Source organism: Entelurus aequoreus, linkage group LG23, assembly GCF_033978785.1.
Source record: "Entelurus aequoreus isolate RoL-2023_Sb linkage group LG23, RoL_Eaeq_v1.1, whole genome shotgun sequence".
Lineage (NCBI taxonomy): Eukaryota > Metazoa > Chordata > Actinopteri > Syngnathiformes > Syngnathidae > Entelurus > Entelurus aequoreus.
Window position 1 is genome coordinate 34,343,576 of NC_084753.1, and position 25,436 is coordinate 34,369,011.

General features: G+C 37.7%; 2 protein-coding genes across 4 annotated transcripts in view; both read left to right on the forward strand.

Annotated features, from left to right (window-relative positions):
• Positions 1-15,893, forward strand: part of klc1a (kinesin light chain 1a) — a 51,333-nt gene extending 35,440 nt beyond the window's left edge. For both annotated transcript variants that reach the window (XM_062034024.1, XM_062034025.1), the window contains exons 13-15: positions 2,046-2,179; positions 12,193-12,259; positions 15,402-15,893. In XM_062034024.1, the coding sequence (XP_061890008.1) occupies positions 2,046-2,179; positions 12,193-12,259; positions 15,402-15,467 (267 nt within the window). In that variant the 3' untranslated portion in view covers positions 15,468-15,893. The remainder of the gene's footprint in view (positions 1-2,045; positions 2,180-12,192; positions 12,260-15,401) is intronic.
• A 4,704-nt stretch (positions 15,894-20,597) lies between these two features.
• The window catches only part of zfyve21 (zinc finger, FYVE domain containing 21), a 32,906-nt gene continuing 28,067 nt past the window's right edge, over positions 20,598-25,436 (forward strand). For both annotated transcript variants that reach the window (XM_062035021.1, XM_062035022.1), the window contains exon 1: positions 20,598-20,798. In XM_062035021.1, coding sequence (XP_061891005.1) covers positions 20,673-20,798 — 126 coding nt within the window. In that variant the 5' untranslated portion in view covers positions 20,598-20,672. The remainder of the gene's footprint in view (positions 20,799-25,436) is intronic.

Below are 25,436 nucleotides of genomic sequence, written 5' to 3' on the forward strand. Positions count from 1 at the left end.
TATGTGTGTTCGTGTAATACAATGTGTGTCTGTACTAAGAGTCGTGTGTAATCTTATTTCTGTGTGCGTGTAATACAATCTTTGTGTACGTAATCATTTAATGTGTGCGTGTGTGTAATACAATGTGTCCGTATTAAGAGTTGTGTGTGCGTGCAATACAATCTGTGCATGCGTAGTCAGATTTGTGTGTGCGTGATCATATTTGGGTGTGCATGTACAAACCCCGTTTCCATATGAGTTGGGAAATTGTGTTAGATGTAAATATAAACGGAATACAATGATTTGCAAATCATTTTCAACCCATATTCAGTTGAATATGCTACAAAGATATAACATATTTGATGTTCAAACTCATAAACATTTTTTTTTTTTGGCAAATAATCATTAACTTTAGAATTTGATGCCAGCAACACGTGACAAAGAAGTTGGGAAAGGTGGCAATAAATACTGATAAAGTTGAGGAATGCTCATTAAACACTTATTTGGAACATCCCACAGGTGTGCAGGCTAATTGGGAACAGGTGGGTGCCATGATTGGGTATAAAAACAGCTTCCCAAAAAATGCTCAGTCTTTCACAAGAAAGGATGGGGCGAGGTACACCCCTTTGTCCACAACTGCGTGAGCAAATAGTCAATAGTCAAACGGTTTAAGAACAACGTTTCTCAAAGAGCTATTGTAAGAAATTTAGGGATTTCATATTTACGGTCCATAATATCATCAAAAGGTTCAGAGAATCTGGAGAAATCACTTCACGTAAGCGGCATGGGGAAACCAGCATTGAATGACCGTGACCTTCGATCCCTCAGACGGCACTGTATCAAAAACCGACATCAATCTCTAAAGGATATCACCACATGGGCTCAGGAACACTTCAGAAAACCACTGTCACTAAATACAGTTTGTCGCTACATCTGCAAGTGCAAGTTAAAGCTCTACTATGCAAAGCGAAAGCCATCTATCAACAACACCCAGAAACGCCGCCGGCTTCTCTGGGCCCGAGATCATCTAAAATGGACTCATGCAAAGTGGAAAAGTGTTCTGTGGTCTGACGAGTCCACATTTCAAATTGTTTTTGGAAATATTCGACATTGCGTCATCCGGACCAAAGGGGAAGCGAACCATCCAGACTGTTATCGACGCAAAGTTGAAAAGCCAGCATCTGTGATGGTATGGGGGTGTATTAGTGCCCAAGACATGGGTAACTTACACATCTGTGAAGGCACCATTAATGCTGAAAGGTACATACAGGTTTTGGAGCAACATATGCTGCCATCTAAGCGCCGTCTTTTTCATGGACGCCCCTGCTTATTTCAGCAAGACAATGCCAAGCCACATTCAGCAGGTGTTACAACAGCGTGGCTTCGTAAAAAAAGAGTGCGGGTACTTTCCTGGCCCGCCTGCAGTCCAGACCTGTCTCCCATCGAAAATGTGTGGCGCATTATGAAGCGTAAAATACGACAGCGGAGACCCCGGACTGTTGAACGACTGAAGCTCTACATAAAACAAGAATGGGAAAGAATTCCACTTTCAAAGCTTCAACAATTAGTTTTCTCAGTTCCCAATCGTTTATTGAGTGTTGTTAAAAGAAAAGGTGATGTAACACAGTGGTGAACATGCCCTTTCCCAACTACTTTGGCACGTATTGCAGCCATGAAATTCTAAGTTAATTATTTGCAAAAAATAAATAAAGTTTGAGTTTGAACATCAAATATGTTGTCTTTGTAGTGCATTCAACTGAATATGGGTTGAAAAGGATGTTCAAATCATTGTATTCCGTTTATATTTACACCTAACACAATTTCCCAACTCATATGGAAATGGGGTTTGTAATACAGTGCTTCTCAAATATTTTCTGTTACACCCCTCCCAGGAGGAAAAACCTCACACAAATCCAAACACAGACACACAAATTAGAACACGCACGTCTGATTACGCGGATTTAGATCTTGTTTTGCTTCAGTAACACTTCCATATCCCAACACTTTTGTCCGTATGGTACACAAATGTGTTGCTAATGATTTGGGTGTGGCGTGTACCCCCCCAGGACGGCTCGGGAGCGTTGAAGAGGAGCGGCTCCTTCAGCAAACTGCGAGCATCCATTCGCCGCAGCAGCGAGAAGCTCGTGCGCAAGCTGAAAGGCGGCGGCTCGTCTCGAGAAAGCGAGCCCAAAAACCCAGGGTAACTATCCACCTCCACCCGAGACACCCGGGGCAGCAAAGCGGCGCACTGGGCCTGAAGGCGGCGCCTGACGCACTCACCCAAAAACTAAAAGAAGGGGTTTGCTGGTGAAGATGTTTGCACACAAAACAATGGAGGCCTGTTCTTCTCCTTTTGTATCGCTCTCTACTTTGACACTAGAATGCTGACAAAGCATTTTGCTCCTGATGCAATGGGACTATCCAGCGGCTGCCGTGCTAATGACCTGCACTCATTTAACACTAGAACTCCCAAAAGGCAGCCAAGTGGCTGATTAACTCCGGCTTGTCACCATTTTTCTGTAAATGAGGCAATTGTTCCACACAGTAGGAGCCATTTCTTCTCAGCTCCCTGCCATCTCATTTGCACCGTAGCACACTTTCTTCTGCTTTTTGAAAAAAGTTGCAATATTGTGAGAAAAAGATGTCACACAATTTTTTCGGAATATTCGGAAGGAAAAAAATTACAAAACCAAATTATTAAATTTTACAAGATTAAATTAAAATATAACATTTTTTTTTTTTTTTTAAATAGTAATATTGTAAGAAAAATAATTGTCAAAATATTTTTTTTAAAGTTACAATTTTACAAGAAAAAATTACGCCATTTTATAGGATTAAGTCCAATTAATTTTGAAAAAAGTCATAGGATTAAAGTCGAATGTATTGTAAAAACAATTTTTATTTTTTATTTTTTTTTAGAAAAAGTTTCAATATTTTGAGAAAACGTTTTCCTACAAGATTTGTTAGGAATATTCTGGGGGGGAAATTACAAAACAAAATTAGGTAATTTTATAAGATTAAATGAAAATTAGTATTTACAAATTTTTTCTGAAAAAAAAAAAGTAATATTTTAAGAAAAATAACAATTGTCACAAAATATTTAAAGAAAAAAGTTACAATTTTACAAGAAAAATGTATGCCATTTTACAGGATTAAAGTCCAATTAAGTGTGAAAAAAGTATTTGGATTAAAGTCAAATATATTTTTTAGAAAAAGTTTCAATATTGTGAGAAAAAAGTGGCCTACAAGATTGGACTTGGGGGAAATAATTACAAGACAAAATCATGTAATTTTACAAGATTAAATTCAAATATACTATGAAAAAGTATCTACTATTTTTTTCTAAAAAAAATTAACAAGTAATAATTGTCAAATAACTTTTTTTATTACAATTCTACAAGAAAAAATTATGCCATTTTACAGGATTAAAGTCAAATATATTGTGAAAAAAGTACTACAAGATTTGTTATTTTGGGGATAAAAAAATCACATATCACAATTACAAATCACAATTACAAAATTATGTAATTTTACAAGATTAAATTAAAATATACTTTGAAAAAGTTTTTTAAAAGAAAAAAATAGTAAAGTAAAATTGTAAGAAAAATAATAAATAATAATTGTCAAAATATTTTATGATTATAATCGAATATTTTGTGACAAGAGTTTTTTTTTTTTTAATAGAAAAAGTTTCAATCTTGTGAGAAAAGTTGTCCTACAAGATTTTTCTGAATATTCTGGGGGGGGAAATACAATAAAATTATTGCATGAAATTATGTAATTCTATAAGATTAATGTCAAATATATTATGAAAAGTTTAGTTTTTTGGGGGGGAAACACTTTGAATGTTGTGAGGTTAATAGCTTTCATTGTAAAAAAAAAAAATAGTAGAATATTTTGAAGAAAAAAGTTAAATTTTTGCAAGAAAAAAATATGCCATTTTACAGGATTGAAGTCGAATATTTTGTGAAAAATAATTTTTGTTTTTAGAGAAGAAGTTGCAATATTGTGACAGACAGAAAGTTGTCATACAATACTTTTTAGGAATATTCTATGAGGGGAAAAATTTACAAGACAAAAGTATGTAATTTTACAAGATTAGTTTAAAATATACTATGAAAAAGTATTTACTATTTAAAAAAAAAAAAAAAAGTAATATTGGAAGAAACAAGTAATAATTGTCAAAATATTTTTTTTAAAGTTACAATTATACAAGACAAAAATATGCCATTTTACAGGATTAAAGTCCAATTAATTGAGAAAAAAAATCATAGGATTATTGTGAAAACAATCTTTTTTTTTTCAATATTGTGAGAAAAAGTTGTTCTACAAGATATGTTAGGAATATTCTGGGGGCAAAAAATTACGAGACCAATTTATGCAATTTTACAAGATTAAATTAAAATATAATAAATGAAAAAGTATTTTTTAAAGAAAAAAATTGTAAAGTAAAATTGTAAGAAAGATAATAAATAATTATTGTCAAAATATTTTAGGATTTTTAGAAAAAGTTTAAATCTTGCGAGAAAACATTGCCCTCCAAGATTTTTTAGGAATGTAAATACAATAAAATTATTACATATGTAATTCTACAAGATAAAAGTCAAATACATATATTATGAAAAAAGTGTTTTGTAATATTGTGTGAAAAATAGCTGTCATTGGGAAAAAATAAATAATGGCAGAATATTATGAGGAAAAAAGTAACATTTTTACAGGAAAAAAATATGCCATTACAGAGTGTTAAAGTCGAATATATTGTGAAAAGTCATTTGTTTTTAGAGGAAAGTTGCAATATTGTGACAGAAAGTTGTCACACAAGGATTTTTGGAATAGTCTGAAGAAAAAAACAAAAGTATGTATTTTACAAGATTAAAGCCAAATATATTATGAAAAAAGTATTTTTTTCTAGAAAAAAAGTTGCAATATTGTGAGAAAAAGTCATACAATATTTTTTAGGAATATTCTGAGGGGGAAAATATACATAACAAAATTATGTAATTTTACAAGATTAAATTAAAATATATTACAACATTTTTTATTTTTTTTCCTGAAAAGAAATAGTATTGTGAGAAAAAAGTTGTCAGTGTAAAAAGAAATTGTCGGAATATTTTGAGAAAAATTAGAATTTTACAAAAAAAAAACTGACATTTTTTCAGGATTAAATGGGAATATATTGTGAAAATGTGTTTTTTTTTTAAGAAAAGAGAGAAATAAGAAGAATGTAGTAAAGACAGAAGAAGGAACATGGGTTCTCCCAGATCTGAGACCCATACCTGACTGTGCAACGATACTCAAAAGTCAAGCTGGCATAACGGTCTACAGTTATGTAGGGGAGCCCTGGAACCTGGATGGTCATGGACTGTTGATCTTGACCGACTCCCAACTGAATCCTCACCTGAAGAGGTTTCAGGGACAGTTAGTCTCGATTGTGGGCAAAGGATACGAGAAAGAGAGGGCGGAGATGCGACGAGGCGATGGTCGCCGGGGCCGTTATGACGGTCAGATGACGAGTGGAGGAGAGTCAGCTTACTATGGATTAATACATTTGCCGTTAAAAGGACTCGACTCTGCCGGGTCCGTGGGGTGTGACATGTATATAATGGAGGAAGCACTGGAAGAAGGAATACGGTACGCCGGCGGGCTGGAAATGTACAGGGTCGTTGTCTGCCTCGATGGGTTGAGGTCTGGAAACCTGCCGTGGAATGTGGTAGAGGAGGCGGTGACCAGAGGGCTGAACGGAGCGGTGTTCACCTATCTTGGAATGACTCCAGTCTGGAAACATGTAAAGGAGATCGTGATCATCACCTCCGAGAAGCAAGACCAGGAGCGAAAGGCGCTGGTGAGACCGCTGAGAAAGACTGAGGGATACCTCAGACGAGGAAGCAGAGGACGAGGAAGCAGAGGACGAGGACACAAGTCTGGCCTCGGTTAACGGAAAACCTGACCCAGGCCGGAGAGCTAAGGTCAGGAAAAAAAGCGCGAGTTAAGACGGTTCCCATGGTGGGGAAAACTTCAGAAAAGATGGCTAGAGACCTTAGCCTTGGGACCATAGAGACAAAAGATGGAAGACAAACCTACATGCCTGAAGTAGGGCAAACGGATCATAATGTGCCAGAGGCTTGGAAGAGTGATCTGGGCAAAGACATGACTCTAAAACAGACCTGGGCAAATTAAGGCCCGGGGGCCACATGCGGCCCGTTAAGCTTTTCAGTCTGGCCCGCCGGACATTCCCAAATAATTTTTTTAGATCTTTAAGATACAAAGTGTAGCTGCCATTATGATGTGCAGTGATGTTTTCTAATGACCGTAAGTCTTGAACTATACTAAGTATTTCAATGCTTGGAATCTGCGCTTATTGATGATATACCAGTTACTATGGTAATCTAATTAGTTACTATGGTCATCTAATTAGTTATGGTAATCTACGTCACAGCAGTTCAGACGAGGCACCAAGCAGTGTGGACGGGAAGCGTTTCCACAGAGGTGGAAGGAGCTTTTCACAACAAAGCTCTAAAGCTTAGTGATACCGTATTTCCTTGAATAGCCGCAGGGGCGGTAATTAATTTAAAACCTCTTCTCACCCCTGCGTTTACCAAAAGCAGGCGAGATTGCCATGCATGCGGTAATTATTTTAAAACCTCTTCTCACTCCGGCGCTTACCTTATCATGAAAAGCACATTTAATAAAAAAAACGTTATTATGGTCTTACCTTTAGGTATAAATGAGTCCATGCCAGCTCCTTTTGAAGAAAAGCATCGATATAGAAGTCTTCCTTCAGTTTTAAAAGTCTCTCTGTCTCGATGGAGATCTTCCTTTTGGAGATCTTCCTTTTAAGTATTACCTCCTGCTTCGATTGAAAGTCCAGTTTAGAAAACTGTTTTATTTTAGATATGTAATCCTCCATGGTAAAATAAATGGCTGCGCACTATTGCTGCTGTTGTCTTCTTCTGCAGCACAGGTCTTCTGCAGTACCAGCAGTCGCAAGAAGGATCACTAGCGCCCTCTACCACCAGGAGGCGGGAGTCATTTAATGACTCATGTTTGACCCGGCGGAAGTGCCAAGCATGCGCTAATTATTTTGCGAAACGAGTTTGACCCGGCTGTAATTCTAGGCATGCGAATACCATATTCCCGGCGCCAATTCAAGGAAATACGGTATATCATATTGTAGGTGGGTTTATTGTGTACCCTTCGCGTTCATATTTCACTGTTTGTTGCATTTTTGTTGCGTTTCACTTGATTGTAAAATATGTTGATCGAAAAGGGGTGTGACATTCATATTTTGTCAATATTCAATGTTTTATCGTTCATAGAAAAATTAAAAATTCTATTACGTTTTTTACGGCATTCTGTCATTACGTTTTTAGCATTCAAACAGACATTATTGTGAAGTTTTGTATTAGTGTCCCTAAAAGTAGATATACCGGCCCCCAGACACATTTTTTTCTCTAAATGTGGCCCCCGAGTCAAAATAATTGCCAAGGCCTGCTCTAAAAGTTAGAGCGAGCCAAGGTGAGTGGGCTAATTTTCTGATAGCCCCCTTTTATGGCTCCCTCTGGGCGGCGAAAGATCTGACAAGCAACTTCAGAACATCCTTTCTGGCCATCACTCATGATGTGATGCTCTGACGGCTGAAGGCGGCGGCCTACAAGGAGGCTAAAGAGCTGGAGGTGAAGTGGCCGGAGATATCGGCCAGCGAGGAGGAGAAAGAAGCGGATCCACCACAACAGCACAGTCTCCCTCCACCCACTCGTCCAGCTCTGGGGCGGAGTGTTTCCATGCCAGATGCATCAATGGAATATACTGAACTTAAGAAGGTGAAACACTTGGTGCCGGCCAGAGAGAAGGAGCAAGACATGCAGGAATATCTGAAGAGCAGCTGGTCGCTAGTCAAGAATGCAACGAGCAATGATGAGGCGCAGCGGCTGTGGTTGATAAACACCACAGGGCAGGTCCTGAGTGCAGAGGCGACAGCAGATGAGCACTATCGGCAGATGGTGATAGAAGGGGCGGACGATGTGGACTCCAAGCTGGAGTTGGCTCGAAAACAGCTTGAAAAGGGGCAGCCGCTGAAGCAAGTCTGGTACAGTCTGAGGAAGTCGATACCTCTGGCCCAATGGGGGAAAACTCTCTGGGGATTAACCGGGGGGTTGAGGGATCAAATGGACTTTGTGACGATGGATCCGAGTACCACCACGCCGGAGCAGATGAACGAAGCTGTACGGAACTGGGACATAAAGCAGTACCAGGAAAAGAAGCGAGTTGAAGGTGCCCTGCGAAAGGCGGTGTCACATGGAGCAGAAACGGAGCCACCAGCGACACTGAGGGCTACAGCGCCGGCAGGGACCAGGAGGGACCGCAACTACAACCAGCAGAAGGGACCAGCTCGAAAGGAGCAGCACCAGCGGCCCTCGAATTGTCCGCCAGAGGGAACAAGACCAGCCACCATCAGAGCGAGCGAAAGCGCCACAGAAGAAAGGGGATTACCTGCTGCTTGAGGAACACAACAAGTTGACACCTGAACGGAAAAGTGCCCTCCGTGAAGCAAGGAAGTTTGCCAACGGAGGGTTGTAGAATTGATGGCCGCACAAGCTTGGGTCACCCTGGAACATGTGTACAGGGAGGAGGACAAAATTGACACAAACATAGATGGAGTCCCCTACCTAGTGGATACAGGGGCTTTTTTTCCCCCATATAAACAACGTGCCGGCCCAGTCACGTCATAACATCTACGGCTTTTGGAGAGTGCACAACTGCGCGCACAACAAGAAGGAGACGAAGCAGAAGAACGAAGAAGAGACAGTCATGGCGGCGACTATTGACAGAGATTAGAACGAGGATGGACAATTCAACCCTAGACTCACTCCTCTCCTGCAAATTAAATTTCACAGATGCTGCCCATACCTATGCTCCTTCAAAGGCTGTGCTACTGGCTGCAAAGCATTGCACTTTCAAATACAATGAGTAGAGGAGTGTTATGTGTGTATATATGTGTAAATAAATGAACACTGAAATTCAAGTATTTCTTTTAATTTAGGCCAATCGATATATAATAAAATAATCTCCCGAATTTAATCTCCCGAATTCGGAGGTCTCAAGGTTGGCAAGTATGCACCTATGGAGTCTGGAAGGGGATCATAGGGATCCTGGGCCCTAATGATCTGATAACTGTAGTAGATCTTGAGAATTTACGTCATAAAGAAAACGAGAGCGTTCAATGGGAGAAGCGGCTGACGACTGCAGGCACGGCTGTGTAGACTGCCAGCAGCACCAGTGGGAGGAACCTGGTACAAGGCGGTGGATATTCCAGCCGTGACAGAAAAGATGTTAGCCGAGAGCGACGTGTCCTTGTCAGGAAAAGAGAGACGGAGGAAAATTATATCTACTGCCAGTGTTGCAAGGTTCAGAAATGACTGTGGTGATTTGGGAACAAAATATGTCCACACCATAGAAGGGGGAATGCATCCAGTCGTAAGACAGTATCCCCTTAACCCTGAAACAGTGCAAGAAAAGGATTTAATCGTCCAGGAATTAAAGGTGCTCGGAGTAATAAGAGAAGAACCAAACCCCCAGACCAACGGCCCGATACAGGCAGTTAAAAAACCTGAAGCGACAGGAGGCGGTCGGAGGCCGGTTATCATTTTCAAAGCCCTCAACTGAAGAACCATCGCTAAAAAGACCAGCCTGATTAACCCGCAGCGGGCGTTGAAGACTCTGCGGCTGAAAACCTTCAAATCATGCATTGACCTGGCTAATGAATTCTTTTCAATCAGGCTGTCCAGAACATCGCACGCCAAGACGGCGTTCACACATAAAGGAAAAGCTTATGTGTGGGAAAGGCTTCCCCAGGGTTATAAAAACTCTCCGAATGTTTTCTAGTCAGCAGTAAGGGACATTTTGGATGGTCTAGGAGCGACCATCTACATTGAAGATGTGTTCATCGCAGACGGCACTGAAGAAGAACACCTAGACAGTCTTGATAAAGTGCTTGTAAGATTAACCGCTGCAGGACTTAAGATGAATCTCAAGAAATGCCAGTTCGCAAGGAAGCAAGTGAGCTATTTGGGATTTCATGTAGCAGATGACCTGGGGCTTTCAGGAATATAGAGCCAAAGTTGAGCAGCGAGAAGCACCAACTTCTATCAACGCTCTCCAGAAAGCGCTAGGTCTGTGTAACTATGTGAGAGACCATGTTCCTGGCTACCAGAGGTATGCACGGCCATTGTATGCAAAGCTGAGAAAACCAGACGATGACGGAGCCCCAAGTGGGTCAGGAAAGCCCAAGAAATGGGAGTGGACTGTGACAGATCAGTCATCTGGTTTTGATTGATTGATTGAAACTTTTATTAGTAGATTGCACAGTTCAGTACATATTCCGTACAATTGACCACTAAATGGTAACACCCGAATAAGTTTTTCAACTTGTTTAAGTCGGGGTCCACGTAAATCAATTCATGGTGGCCCTGAAAGGGGCTATCCAGGGAGCCTTAAAGTTGGAACCAAGAAGCCCGTCAGCTAGACTGGTATCTGAGGTTGGCTGTGATGAGGACGATGCCACGATCCGAGTGAGTAACGAGGGTGGTGGTCTGGTGGCGCTGTGGAGCTACACCTTGTCCTCGGTGGAAAATAAATACCCACCTGAGAAAAAAATTTGATTGTCAGGTTCAAACACTGATTACATCTATTAAACGAGACAAGAAGCAAGGAATTAAACAGAATTAAATGTGGCTCTATATGAGGAGAAACGTCTGAGCTGTACTCTTGTACAGTCTCCAGCACGCTCTGGCGAAAGATTGTACGCAAACTATTTTTATTTGGACTTTCCCTGTTTACATAACAACAACTGTTTCTAAAGGAATGGGGGGTATGTAAACAGCCCTTGTTTTCGGTCACATTAACACAAAATAAAAAGATGCCTCTGGCTTGGACTGGTCCTGGATCGAGCTTGGGCAGGTCTTGGATCAAAATAGATAACCCCTCCCGTCTCTTCCCATTGTACACAATGGAATTTTACAAGCCTTTGACTTGGTGCAACAAAGACAGCCTCTTGTCTGTTCACTGGGAACCCAGAGAATGGAATTTTTTTTGATAATTTACATACAATTTTTCTGACAAAGATCTCCAGCCCGTTCTGGCGAAAGATTGTACGCCACCTCTTTTTATTTGGACTTTCCCTGTTTACATAACAACATTTGTTTCTAAAGAAATGGGGGGTATGTAAACAGCCATTGTTTTCGGTCACATTAACACAAAATAACTGGTCCTGGATCGAGCTTGGGCAGGTCTTGGATCAAAATAGATAACCCCTCCCGTCTCTTCCCATGGTACACAATGGAATTTTACAAGCCTTTGGCTTGGTACAACAAAGACAGCCTCTTGTCTGTTCACTGGGAACTGATAATTTACATACAATTTTTCTGACAGAGATATTTTAAGAAAAGTTTCTATTTTTTGAGGAAAAAAGTACGCAATTTTACAGAATCAAAGGCAAAAATATACTGTGAGAAAAATATTTTTTTAATAAAAAAGTTACAATATTATGAGAAAGTTTTCATACATTATGTTGAGGAATATTCTGGAAAAAAAAGTTGAGTGGTCCACCACTTTCCCATGTAATGGCTGCATTTACAAAAGAAAAGTGGTTAAATGTCGGTCGTTGAGTGGTAAATTTCAACTACCGTCTGGGAGTTCTAGTGTTAAAAGCCTCCTTATGTCCACTAATATCTATTTATTGCACCTTCCTGGGGTTATTTTATGACTTCACAGACTTCATATATGAACGTTCCTCCCTGGACTCTACTGTGTGGCCTTTGGTTTTTTCACGTCCTGGCTGCCTTTGTGCATTTTATTTTGAAAGTGCATGGCTGTTTATTTTTGTGTTTCAGACGAATAAATGTCATTTGAGGAGCATGTCTCACTGTCGGTGTGCGTGTGTGGTGCGATTTCTCTGGTTTCACTTCCTGCTTCCTGCGTGTCCCTGGCACTTCATCATCTAGGCAGCACAGTTTCCTCCTCATCTTCACCTGTCATTGATAGATTTGTAGTCTTGTCATTTGGAATAGTTCTACTGACATTACAACTAACTGTTTGGTCCACCATTGATGTTATTAACCAACGCTCATGTTCTACCCTCACGCCACCCCCTCACCTCTGACCCTTCATTGACATCACCTCCCCCCCATCCCCCGCATGGCGCCACACGGTGTGCAGCTTGAAGCGAGCCAGCTCACTGGGGGTTCTAAATGTGGCCGACGAGGCACTCGCTGACCACCACCAAGTAAGCAGGCCTCCATGACTTTTTTATCCCCTCGACCGTGTGCAGGATGCGCTTATTTCTTACAAATTTGATCTGCCGCTGTCTTGATAGCAATAACATGTTTTGGTGCTTTAGAGCAGTGTTTCTGAACCCTACGGACAGAATATAGCAATGTGGTCCGTATGGGCCGCGGCAGTACTTAGCTGTAATACACTTTTCCACCACTTGTGGCAGTAATGACAACATCAACAAGTCTGGAGCTGAAGCCATGAAGAAGTTTATTAAGTGCAAAAATTAGAAGGATGACTGTGGTGAAGCTGTATTTTCATTTGCACTTTAATTTTATTGACAGTTAATTTAGGAAATATTATTAAAATAGGTTATATTTTTGTAAAATTCTTGGAAAATATTTTTTTCCCCGCACAATATTGCCTTTTTTAAAATGAGTCTTTTCACAAGTTATTTGAAATGTTTCTTATAAATGTATTTTTCTCAAAATATTCCCACATAATTATAGTACAGTGACAATCAATATCTTGATATGTTACAAAAGTTTTTCAAAATGTTTTTTTACAAGTATAACCCATTTATCATTTATTTATTTAATAGAATATCTGACTTTAATCTTGTAAATTACATAGGGCTGCAACAACTAATCGATTTTAATCGATAAAAATAGTTGGTGATTAATTAAGTCATCGATTCGTTGGATCTATGCTATGCGCATGCGCAGAGCCTAATTTTTATTTTTATTTATTTTATTTTTTTATAAACCTTTATAAACTGCAACATTTACAAACAGCTGAGAAACAACAAATCAAAATAAGTATGGTGCCAGTATGCTGTTTTTTTCCTCAATAAAATACTGGAAAGGATAGAAATGTAGTTTGTCTCTTTTATTCGATTATTAATCGATTAATCAAAGTAATAATCGACAGATTAATCGATTATCAACTTAGTTGTTAGTTGCAGCCCTAACATAAAGTTGTCTTTTAAAATGACATCTTTTCAGAATATTTCTAAAAAAAAATATACATAAAAATGTTGTAAAATTCTTAGAAAATATTTTTTCCCCGCACAAAATTGCATTTTTAAAAATGAGTCTTTTCACAAGTTATTTGAAATGTTTCTAATAAATTTATTTTTCTCAAACTATTCCCACAATTATAATTATAATTAATAATTATTATTCTTGATATGTTACAAAAGTTTTTCAAAAAGTTTTTTTTTAATAGAATATCTGACTTTAATTTTGTAAATTACATAATTTTGTTTTTTAAAATTACATTTTTTTCAGAATATTTCTAAAAAAAAAAATATTTATAAAAGTTTTATTTATATTTGTTTACACTATATTTGACTTGAAACATGTAAAATGGCATGCCTTTTTCTTTAAAAACGTACAACTTTATTCTTAAAATATTTCTATGCAATTCTTGTAAAATTACTTTTCTCACAATTGCGTTTTTGTAAAAAAATTTAAAAAAAATTCACAATATATTTCATTGTAATCCTGTGAAATGGTATATTTTGTAAAATTACACTTTTCTTTAAATATTTTTACACAATTCCTGTAAAATGTTTCTCACAATATTGCATTTTGTAAAAAATGTATTAATCTTTTTTCACAATCTATTTAATTTTAATTCTAAAAGTAGCATGCCAGATTATTTAATTTGGCCCGCCACATAATTTAATTTGGCTTGCCACTTGATTTAATGTGGCATACCACGTCATGAAAGTAGCCAGCCACATCATTTACTGTGGTCAGCTCATCATTAAACTAGCTTGCCAAATTATTTAACATGGCCACATCATGTTTCCTGTACAAGTTGTGTATAGAGACTATATAGTCATACAGTGTGTACGCACTGACATTATATAACAGTTTACTGTACACTGTGTGTAAGGCGACTACAGTTGTGCTCATAAATTTACATACCCTGGGAGAATTTATGATTTCTTGGCCATTCTTCAGAGAATATGAATGATAACACAAAAAGCTTTCTGCCACTCATGCGTAGTGGTTGTTAGAAGCTATTTATTGGCAAACAACTGTGTTTACTCTTGGCTGTTTCAAGATGCACAATAAGGAGGCACTTGAAGAAAAATGGGCTGCATGGTCGAGTCGCCAGAAGAAAGCCATTTCTGCGCAATTGTCACAAAGTATCCCGCTTACATTACGCCAAACAGCACAGAGACAAGCCTCAAAACTTCTGGAACAAAGTAATTTGGAGTGATGAGACCAAAAAATTGAACTTTTTGGCCACTCGACCATGCAGCCCATTTTTCTTCCAATGCCTCCTTATTGTGCATCTTGAAACAGCCACACCACAATTTTTCAGAGAGTCCTGTGCTTCAGCTGAATTTATTTGTGGACTTTTCTTTGCATCTCGAACAATTTTCCTGGCAGTTGTGGCTGAAATCTTTGCTGGTCTACCTGAATCCCTCATTTTCCACTTCTTAATCAGCGTTTGAACACTGCTGATTGGCATTCTCAATTCCTTGGATATCTTTTTATACCCCTTTCCTCTTTTATGCAGTTCAATGACCTTTTCTCGCAGATCCTTTGACAATTATTTTGCCTCCCCCATGACTCAGAATCCAGAAACATGTGTGCAGCACTGGATGAAAGATGCAATGGTCTGTCAGAAGCCCAGAAACTCACTGACCTTTTATACACACACACTAATTACAAACAAACAGGTCACAGGTGAGGATGGGAACCTTGATTAGCCATTCAAACCTGTTTGTGTCAACTTTTGTGCATGTTGTCAGATCAAAGTCACTGGGGTATGTCAACTTTTGATCAGGGTCATTTGGGTACTTTCTTTTGTCATTTTGATTTAAAAAGAGTAAACAATAAATAGCTTCACACAACCATTAAGCATGAGTGGAAGAAAGCTTTTTGTGTTATCATTCATATTCTCTGAAGAATGGCCAAGAAATCATACATTCTCCCACGAGCACGACTGCTACAAAATGACGCCGTACCTCTCGCTATTGCAACCTTTTTGTCTTAAAAGCATTACCATGTTAGCATTAGCATGTTAGCACCACTGAGTCAACCGCCTTAGTTACTGTTTACTGTTAATGTCATGCTATTGTAAATACATTTTGAATGCGTTGGCGTGCCGTCATAATTGGGTCTGCTTTCATTCAGGAGCCAAATAATGGTCTGAGAAAGAGTCGCGACCTGAGCGCCAGTCAAACTGACCTGGCGCGTTGACGTCTGCCGACGTGACGGACAGACGGACGGAGACCCCTCCCCCCGGTGGTTGTAAATATGAATGTTTTGTTTGAGGCGGTTCTGTGAGGACGTAATCAGAGCGCCTGTGACGCGTGTTTAAAAGGTGGATCCGTGTCAGTCGTGCGTGTCTTGGGCTTTTACTTTGAAAAGTCCCTTTTTTGGTGTTTACATGTTGCTGGGGAATGTGAAGATGTTGTGTTGCTCAAAAGGCACACGAGGACGACGCTCTCAGGACTTTCACCTGTCGTAGTTTGACGCACTGACTCGCTAGTTTCGCTCGGCGTGGTGTACTAGTTCATGCTTCTCCATAGTGATGGAGCCTATTCAAAACTGAAGACTGCACGCCCGCTTTAAAAGGTCCCATCTTTGCATGGACTGCAACCAAATATGGATTTCCTTTCATGACTCCAATTATTTATATATATATATATATATATATATATATATATATATATATATATATATATATATATATATATATATATATGTATATGTATATATATATGTATATGTATGTATGTATTTATATATGTATATATATATGTATATATATATGTATATATATATATATATATGTATATGTATATATATATTTATATATGTATATATATATATATATTTATATTATATATTTATAATTATATATATATTTATATATGTATATATATATATATTTATATTATATATTTATAATTATATATATATATAAATACATTTATATATATATATATATTATATATATATTTATATATATATATTATATTATATATATATATATATTTTTAAAATATATATATATATATATATATATATATATATATATATATATATATATATATATATATATATATATATATATATATATATATATATATATATATATTATATTATATATATTTGATTGTATGCAAAGCACATTTAGTGTTACAATGGGACCAAAATACAGTGCATCCAGGAAGTATTCCCTTTTATTCCACATTTTGGTATGTTACAGCCTTATTCCAAATTGGAATAAATCATTTTTTTGTCCTCGAAATTCTACGCACAATACCCCATATTGACAATGTCAAAATAAAAAAAATTCTGTATATATATCATGTAAATTTGCCGAAATTTCTACAAAATAAAGTTTTTCACATTGTCATTATGGGCTATTATGTGTAGAATTTTCAGGACAAAAATGAAAAAAAAACTGTACAGCGCTTCACTTTTTCCACATTTTGTTATTTTACAGCCTTGTTCCAAAATGGAATACATTCATTTATGTCCTCAAAATTCGGCACACAATACCCCATAATGACATTGTGAAAAAAATTTTTTTTTAATGTTTGTAAATTAAGAAAACCTGTAGAAAACCCTGCCTGTACGGTTTTAAATAGTTGTGATGGTGACCGTTTGACCCGAAAAAACTGTGCAGTGCATCTGTAAAGTATTCACAGCGCTGCACTTTTTCCACATTTTGTTATTTTACAGCTTTATTACAAAATGGTATACGTTCATTTTTGTCCTCAAAATTCTACACACAATACCCCATACTAACATATATGTACATTTAGCCTGTTTATTTTTAGAAAATTTGCTAAAATTTCCACCTCTCAAAAATATTTTTTCATATTATGGGCTATTATGTGTAGAATTTTGAGGACAAAAGTGAATTATTCAATTTTAGAATAAGGCTTCAAATTTGAATTAACAAATTGATCTGCTTGGACGCAAAAAACTGTACAGTGCATCTGTAAAGTATTCACAGCGTTGCACTTTCTCCAAATTGTGTTATTTTACAGCCTTATTTCAAAATGTTTCACATTCATTTTTAACCTCAAAATTCTAAACACAATTCCCCATAATGACAATGTGAAAACTTTTTTTCCCCTGTATATTTAGCCTGTTTATTTTTTAGAAAATTTGCAAAAATTTCCCCTCCCAAAATTTTTTTTTCACATTATGGACTATTATGTGTAGAATTTTGAGGACAAAATTTAATTATTAAAATTTAGAATAAGGCTTCAAATTTGAATTGGCAAATGTATCTGTTTGGCCGCGAAAAACTGTACAGTGCATCTGTAAAGTATTCACAGCGTTGCACTTTTTCCAAATTTTGTTATTTTACAGCCTTATTTCAAAATGTTTCACATTCATTTTTAACCTCAAAATTCTACACACAATACCCCATAATGACAATGTGAAAACTTTTTTTCCTGTATATTCAGCCTGTTTATTTTTAGAAAATGTGCTCAAATTTCCCCCTCCCCAAAAAATATTTTTCGCATTATGTGTAGAATTTTGAGGACAAAAGTGAATTATAAATTTGAATTGTCAAATTGATCTGCTTGGCCGCAAAAAACTGTATAGTGCATCTGTAAAATATTCACATCGCTTCACTTTTTCCACATTTTGTTATGTTACGGCCTTATTCCAAAATGGTATACACTCATTTTTGTCCTCAAAATTCTACACACATTACCCTATAATGACAATGTGAAAATGATTTTTTTTCCTGTATATTTAGCCTGTTTATTTTTTAGAAAATTTGCAAAATTGTTTTTCACATTTTCATTATGGGCTATTATGTGCAGAATTTTAAAGACAAAAGTGAATTATTCCATATTAGAATAAGGCAAAAAAACTAAATTGTACAATGCATCCGGAAAATATTCACAGCGCTTCACTTTTTCCACATTTTGTTATTTTACAGCCTTATTCCAAAATGGAATAAATAAATCTTTATCCTCAAAATTCTACACACAATACCCTATATCATTGTTTTTTTTAGTTTTGTAGATTTAAAAAAAAAATCATGTGTACATAAGTATTCACAACTTGCCCAAAGATAGGTGTGCCAAGCTTGTAATTGATGCTCCTCAGTGTTGGTCAAAGACTGAATACTTATGTACATGTGATTTTTGAGTTTTGAATACATTTGCAAAATAAAAATAATTTGTGTACAACTTTGTATTCAAAATAATACTAACTTTTTCCTTAAAAAAAAAAAAATTTTGGTCATAAGATATTTGACTTTAATCTTTTTAATTAAATATTTTTGTTTTGTAAAAGTAACTTTTTTCCTCAGAGTATTGCTAAAACTTCTTTATGTATGACGTTTTGTCACAATTCTGCAATTTATTTTCTAAAATAAAATTATAATTTTTTCACCATATTTTGTCTTTAATCATGTAAAATGGCACACTTTTTCCCCTCACAATATTGCAACTTATTTTCTCAAAAAAAAAAAGAAAAGATTTTTTCACAATATTTGACTTTAATCATGTAAAATTGCATACTTTTTTTTCCTCAAAAAATTCAAACTTTTCCTGAAATATTTTTACACAATACTTGTAGAATACACACAATATTTTGTTTTGTTCTAAAAAAAAAAAACTTTTCAAAATAAATTCTAGATTTTTATTTTCAAAAAATATGCAAAATTATGAATAGAAAAAAAATTCACATTGCCATGATAGGGTATTGTGAGTAGAATTTTGAGGAGAAAAAATATTTATTCAATTTTGGAATAAGACTGATTTGTTCTAAAAAATAAATAAAAAAATCTTATTTTCACAATAAATTTTACTTTTTTATTTTGAATACATTTGCTAAATTAAAAAAAATCACACTGACTATGGGTTATTGTCTTCTGAATTTTGAGGGGGAATTCCATCATGGAATAACTCTGTTTTGTTCTTAAAAACAAATATATTTTTTGACAATAAATTCGAGATTTTTATTTTCAAAAAATCTGCTAAATTATGTATAAAAAAATTCACACTGCCACGATGGGATATTGTGAATAGAATTTTGAGGAGAAAAAATATGTATTCAATTTTGGAATAAGGATGATTTGTTCTAAAAAAAAAATAAAAATCTTATTTTTCACAATAAATGTTACTTTTTTATTTTGAATATATTTGCTAAATAAATAAAAAATCACACTGACTATGGGGTATTGTGTTCAGAATTTTGAGGAGGAAATTATTTATTCCATCTTGGAATAAGGCTGTTTAGTTCTTAAAAACAAATGTGTATTTTCACAATAAATTCGAGTTTTTTATGTTTAATAAATTAGCAAATGTCATTTAAAACACATTTTACATTGTCACTATTTAGTATTGTGTGTATAATTTTGAGGACAAAGATGGATTTATTCCATTTTGTTCTTAAACAATATATATATATATAATCTTTGCACAATAAATGAGTTTTTTATTTTTAGTAAATTTACAAAGTAATAAAAAACTTATTTCACATTCTCACTATGGGGTATTGTGTGTAGAATTTTGAGGGGAAAATGATATGTTCCATTTTGGAATAAGACTGTACCGTAGCAAAATGTGGACTAACAGAAGCACTGTGAACACTTTCTGTTTGATTGCATCACTCACTTATTCTGCCTTAATGCTGTTACTGCAATATCTTGCATCGTTTGCATTCTTCTTGCAGGGCTGTGCAATAAGCTTTGTTGATTTTTGAATGTAAAAACTGACATGAAGGCTGTCATTCCTTTACAATGTTCTGTAAAAAAAAAAAAAGATGCTTTGTGTGAAGCCCTCGCATGTAAAGAGAGGATTGCATATAATACACACAATATTCAGTCTGTTACAATATTGTATATGATTGTGTCACAGCGCCCTCAGGCGGCCATGAGATGTAACTATCAGGAAGTCATGCGAAAACTGCAAAGATGTTTGTTTTCTTCCTTAATGTGTGTACAATTATTATCCATTGCTACGTTGAAAGAATGGACTGAATCTTACTGAACAATAAAATTGTCTGGTTTTGGTATGTATTATGTGTTGAAATAGACATTTTTAAATTGTCTTCTGCGCCCTCTGCTGGACACTAATAGTCAGTACAGCTCCATAGTTGCTCAAGTAACTCGTTCAATATTAACATAAAAAAAATGTCCGACTCAATACTGCTCATAAACAAAATAAGACAACAAAAACATACGCCAAGGAGGGGAAAATGAGTTTGTATATTAAAAAGAGCGGAACGAAAACGTGTCCAGTGGGTGCGGCTGCAAATATCAAAACACTCCACTGAGGGAGTTTAAACCACGTGATCTCATCTCTGCGCTCTCATTGGCTGAACAGCCTGTCAATCTTGTCTGGGGAGGGCGTGTCCGGTCCGCCTTTTTACACGGGAGTGTCCAAAGAAGAAGGCAACACAGCGACGACGAGCTAAAAAATGTCGTCGGTGCCTGACGGGAAGAAGCTTGTCCGGAGCCCGAGTGGACTTCGCATGATGCCGGAGAACGGCGCCTTCAACAGCCCTTTCTCCCTGGACGAGCCGCAGTGGGTTCCTGACAAAGACGTAAGATGTTTGATTGACAGCTCGAACCGAGCAGACGCTCAATCGCAGCTGCCACAAGCTTGGGGGGGGGAGTAGACTACAGTTTCCGGTTGGCACTGTCAAAATAAAACGCATAGCCAATGACTAAAATCTCACAACGCGACCGATTCAGTGCTCGATCTCACAATTCCAGCAATAACTCGTCACATTTCATCACTTTACGTAAACGTTGTTTCTTAAAAAAAACGTGTTTCGTCATTTTTTAAAAGTTGAACATCCGGCTACGTCCATGCTAAATTCGGTGAACTTCACTCCGCGCCAGCCCTTTACCTCGCAGCTGGCAGATGTGCTGTTTAACTTGTCAGGCGACCAATATTTGAAAAACGCCACCGTGGCCGTGGGTTGCGTGACGCTTCTGTTAACTGCAGACGTTCGTTCGAAATGATGAAAGACGCGGTTGTTCGACGTGACGTTAGCTAGCTAGCTGGTCAAGCGCTAGCATTAGCGTGGCGTCATGTTAAGTTGCAACAACGCCACATAAAACAAATATATCAAGTACATCCAGAGTTCAACCAGCATTAAACTCACTTTTCAATACAATAGCTTGCTATAGAGCAGTGGTTCTCAAACTTGTACCACCTCAGAAAGAACTCTGCTCTCCAAGTACCACCATAATGACCTGCATTAACATAGACTCAAGATTCAAGATGCTTTATTGTTGTCCATTCTTTAACATGTACAAGACACATAAGAACTGAAATATCATTTTCGGCACAGTCCCACTAAGAGCAGACATACGGGTTACAAGGGGACAAGACGGGACCGCCAACGGATCAGCCACTTACGGCGCTCCTTAAAAAAGGTGGGAAAAAGGTGACATTGGGAAAGGGGGGAAGAGTAAAAAAAATATCAGTTTAAGGCTGGACCCTCGGGAGGGGTCCAGACTGAGTCCGAGGAAAAAAACCTCACATAGCATGGCACACATAAACATGATACATGTAATCACAACAACTCGAAACAGAGGGCCGGGGGGGTGGGGATTTGGGGCCCTGGAGGCCGGCTGCCGCTATAAAGCGCTACTCAGCCATCCATAACCCCGGAGGAATTAAGCAGTGGTGAAGGCGTTGATTGGGGGAGGGGTGGGTGCGTGCATGTATGCCCAATTAACTTGGGTGAGATGTTGAAATGTTTTTGTGGACTGGGGCCGATCTCAAAGTTCGACACCAGGTGTTATTGGGAAAAAAGGAAGGTCAAAAGCGTCCATCGTTGAGGAGTCCTCGGGGGAGTTCTTCAGAACAGCCTGTTCCTGATAGCATCAAGGCCATTCGAGGGAGTCAAATCGTAGATTAAGATGTTGTTTTCTTCGAGCAGTCCAAACAATGACCTGCCTGCTCTGTGTGTCCGTACTGGATCTCTCAAATTCCATTTAATTCTTCCTTCTCGGCGAGCTTCTCCAAGATGAGATCCATTTTCAATCAATCACTCAATCAATGTTTATTTATATAGCCCTAAATCACAAGTGTCTCAAAGGGCTGCACAAGCCACAACGACATCCTCGGTACAGAGCCCACATACGGGCAAGGAAAAACTCACGCCAGTGGGACGTCGGTGAATGACTATGAGAAACCTTGGAGAGGACCGCATATGTGGGTAACCCCCACCCTCCTCTAGGGGAGACCGAAAGCAATGGATGTTGAGTGGGTCTGACATAATATTGTGAAAGTCCAGTCCACAGTGGATCCAACACATCAGCGAGAGTCCAGTCCATAGTGGGGCCAGCAGGAAACCGTCCCGAGCGCAGACGGGTCAGCAGCGCAGAGATGTCCCCAACCGATGCACAGGCTAGTGGTCCACCCGGGGTCCCGACTCTGGACAGCCAGCACTTCATCCATGGCCACCGGACCTATGCAACTCCCCCTCGCAAGGGACAGGGGAGAAGAGGAGAGAAGAAAAGAAACGGCAGATCAACTGGTCTAAAAAGGGGGGTCTATTTAAAGGCTAGATTATACAAATGAGTTTTAAGATGGGACTTAAATGCTTCTACTGAGGTAGCATCTCTAACTGTTACCGGGAGGGCATTCCAGGGTACTGGAGCCCGAATAGAAAACGCTCTATAGCCCGCAGACTTTTTTTTGGCTCTGGGAATCACTAATAAGCTGGAGTTCTTTGAGCGCAGATTTCTTGCCGGGACATATGGTACAATACAATCGGCGAGATAGGCTGGAGCTAAACCGTGTAGTATTTTATACGTAAGTAGTAAAACCTTAAAGTCGCATCTTAAGTGCACAGGAAGCCAGTGCAAGTGAGCCAGTATAGGCGTAATATGATCAAACTTTCTTGTTTTTGTCAAAAGTCTAGCAGCCGCATTTTGTACCAACTGTAATCTTTTAATGCTAGACATAGGGAGACCTGAAAATAATACATTACAGTAATCGAGACGTAACGAACGCATGAATAATGATCTCAGCGTCGCTAGTGGACAAGATGGAACGAATTTTAGCGATATTACGGAGATGAAAGAAGGCCGTTTTAGTAACACTCTTAATGTGTGACTCAAACGATTTGCGATTCAAATCAGAAATCGCCCCAGTCCGTGTTCCCACAGCCCGACCCAATCCTTCCATTGCGATGAACAGCCGTTGGGCCCCTTGAGTGGCTGCCATTGTCTTCCGAATTTGACGATACACCAGAGCAATGCCCGGCCCAATCAGCAGGTGCCCCGCGATCACGGTTCCAAATAGGTAGATGTCTTCCACGTCCTCGATGGAAAGGACTGAGAGGTACATGAGTCTCCATTTATCCCAGGAGTCTCTCACGTACTCCGCAGCAATGGTTCCATCAGCGCAGCCAGGCTCCCCCGAACCTCTTTTCCTTGTCGAAAAGACTTTGTCAATTGCGTTGAGAGTCCAGCTGATCATATCCATGTTTGATGTTTAGATTTGAGGACAGCGCAAAGAAAGAGGTTTAAAAAAAGTTCAGACAAGACAAGGACACAAGAAAGCAAGCAGGGAAGGAGGGAGCGGAGAAAAATGCGACCACTCTCAACAAGAGGCAAGACGGAAAGTAGCGCAGCAGGCCTAAGTAATCATTAAAACACAATGCAGATTTTTTTTTTTTTTAACCAAATATATTTAATATTTTTGGCCACTGTAACATCACGCACAGTTTGGTACGGAGCCCCTAAAGCAGGCCTGGGCAATTATTTTGACTCGGGGGGCCACATTAAGAGAAAAAAAATGTGACTGGGGGCCGGTGTATCTATTTTTAGGAACACTAATACAAAACCTCACAATAATGTCTGATTGAATGCTAAAAACGTTATGACAGACCGCCTTAAAAAACGTAATGGAATTTTTACATTTTTCTATGAAGGATAAAACGCTGAATATTGACAAAATATGAACGTCACACCCCCTTTCGATCGACATATTGTACAATCAAGTGAAACGCAACAAACAGTGAAATATGAACGCGAAGGGTACAAAATAAACCCACCTACAATCTGATATATCGGATATATCACTAAGCTTTAGAACTTTGCTGTGAAAGTCTCCTTCCGCGTCTGTGGAAACGCTTCCCGCCCACACTGCTTGGGGCCTCGTCTGAGCTGCTTTGACGTAGATTACCATAGTAACTAATTAGATGACCATAGTAACTAAATAGATTACCATAGTAACTAGTATATCATCCAAAAGCGCAGATTCCAACCATTGAAATACTTTGTATAGTTCAAGACTTAGAAAACATGACTGCACATCATAATGGTAGCTACACTTTCCATCTTAAAGATCTAAAAAAATTATTTGGGAATGTCCGGCGGGCCAGATTGAAAAGCTCAACGGGCCGCATGTGGCCCCCGGGCCTTAATTTGCCCAGGTCTGCCCTAAAGGGACATGGGGGAAAATAATGATAATAATAATAATAGATTTTATTTGTAAAAAGCACTTTACATTGAGTAAACAACCTCAAAGTGCTACAGTGTATTGAAACAAATAAAAATAAAAACATAATAAAAAAATAAAATAAAATAAAAACTAAAACAGCCAAATGTATGCATATACCGTATTTTTCAGAGTATAAGTCGCTCCGGAGTATAAGTCGCACCGGCCGAAAATGCATAATAAAGAAGGTAAAAAAACATATAATTCGTACTGGAGTATAAGTCGCATTTTTTGGGGAAATTTATTTGATAAAAGCCAACACCAAGAATAGACATTTGAAAGGCAATTTAAAATAAATAAAGAATAGTGAACAACAGGCTGAATAAGTGTACGTTATATGACGCATAAATAACCAACTGAGAACGTGCCTGGTATGTTAACGTAACATATTATGGTAAGAGTCATTCAAATAACTATAACATATAGAACATGCTATACGTTTACCAAACAATCTGTCACTCCTAATCGCTAAATCCCATGAAATCTTATACGTCTAGTCTCTTACGTGAATGAGCTAAATAATATTGTTTGATATTTTACGGTAATGTGTTAATAACTTCACACATAAGTCGCTCCTGAGTATAAGTCGCACTATGAAAAAAAACTGCGACTTATAGTCCGAAAAATACGGTATCTTAAAAAGGCTTTTTTAAAAAGAAGGGTTTTTAACCCTTTTTTTAAAAAACATCCACAGTCTGTGGTGCCCTCAGGTGGTCAG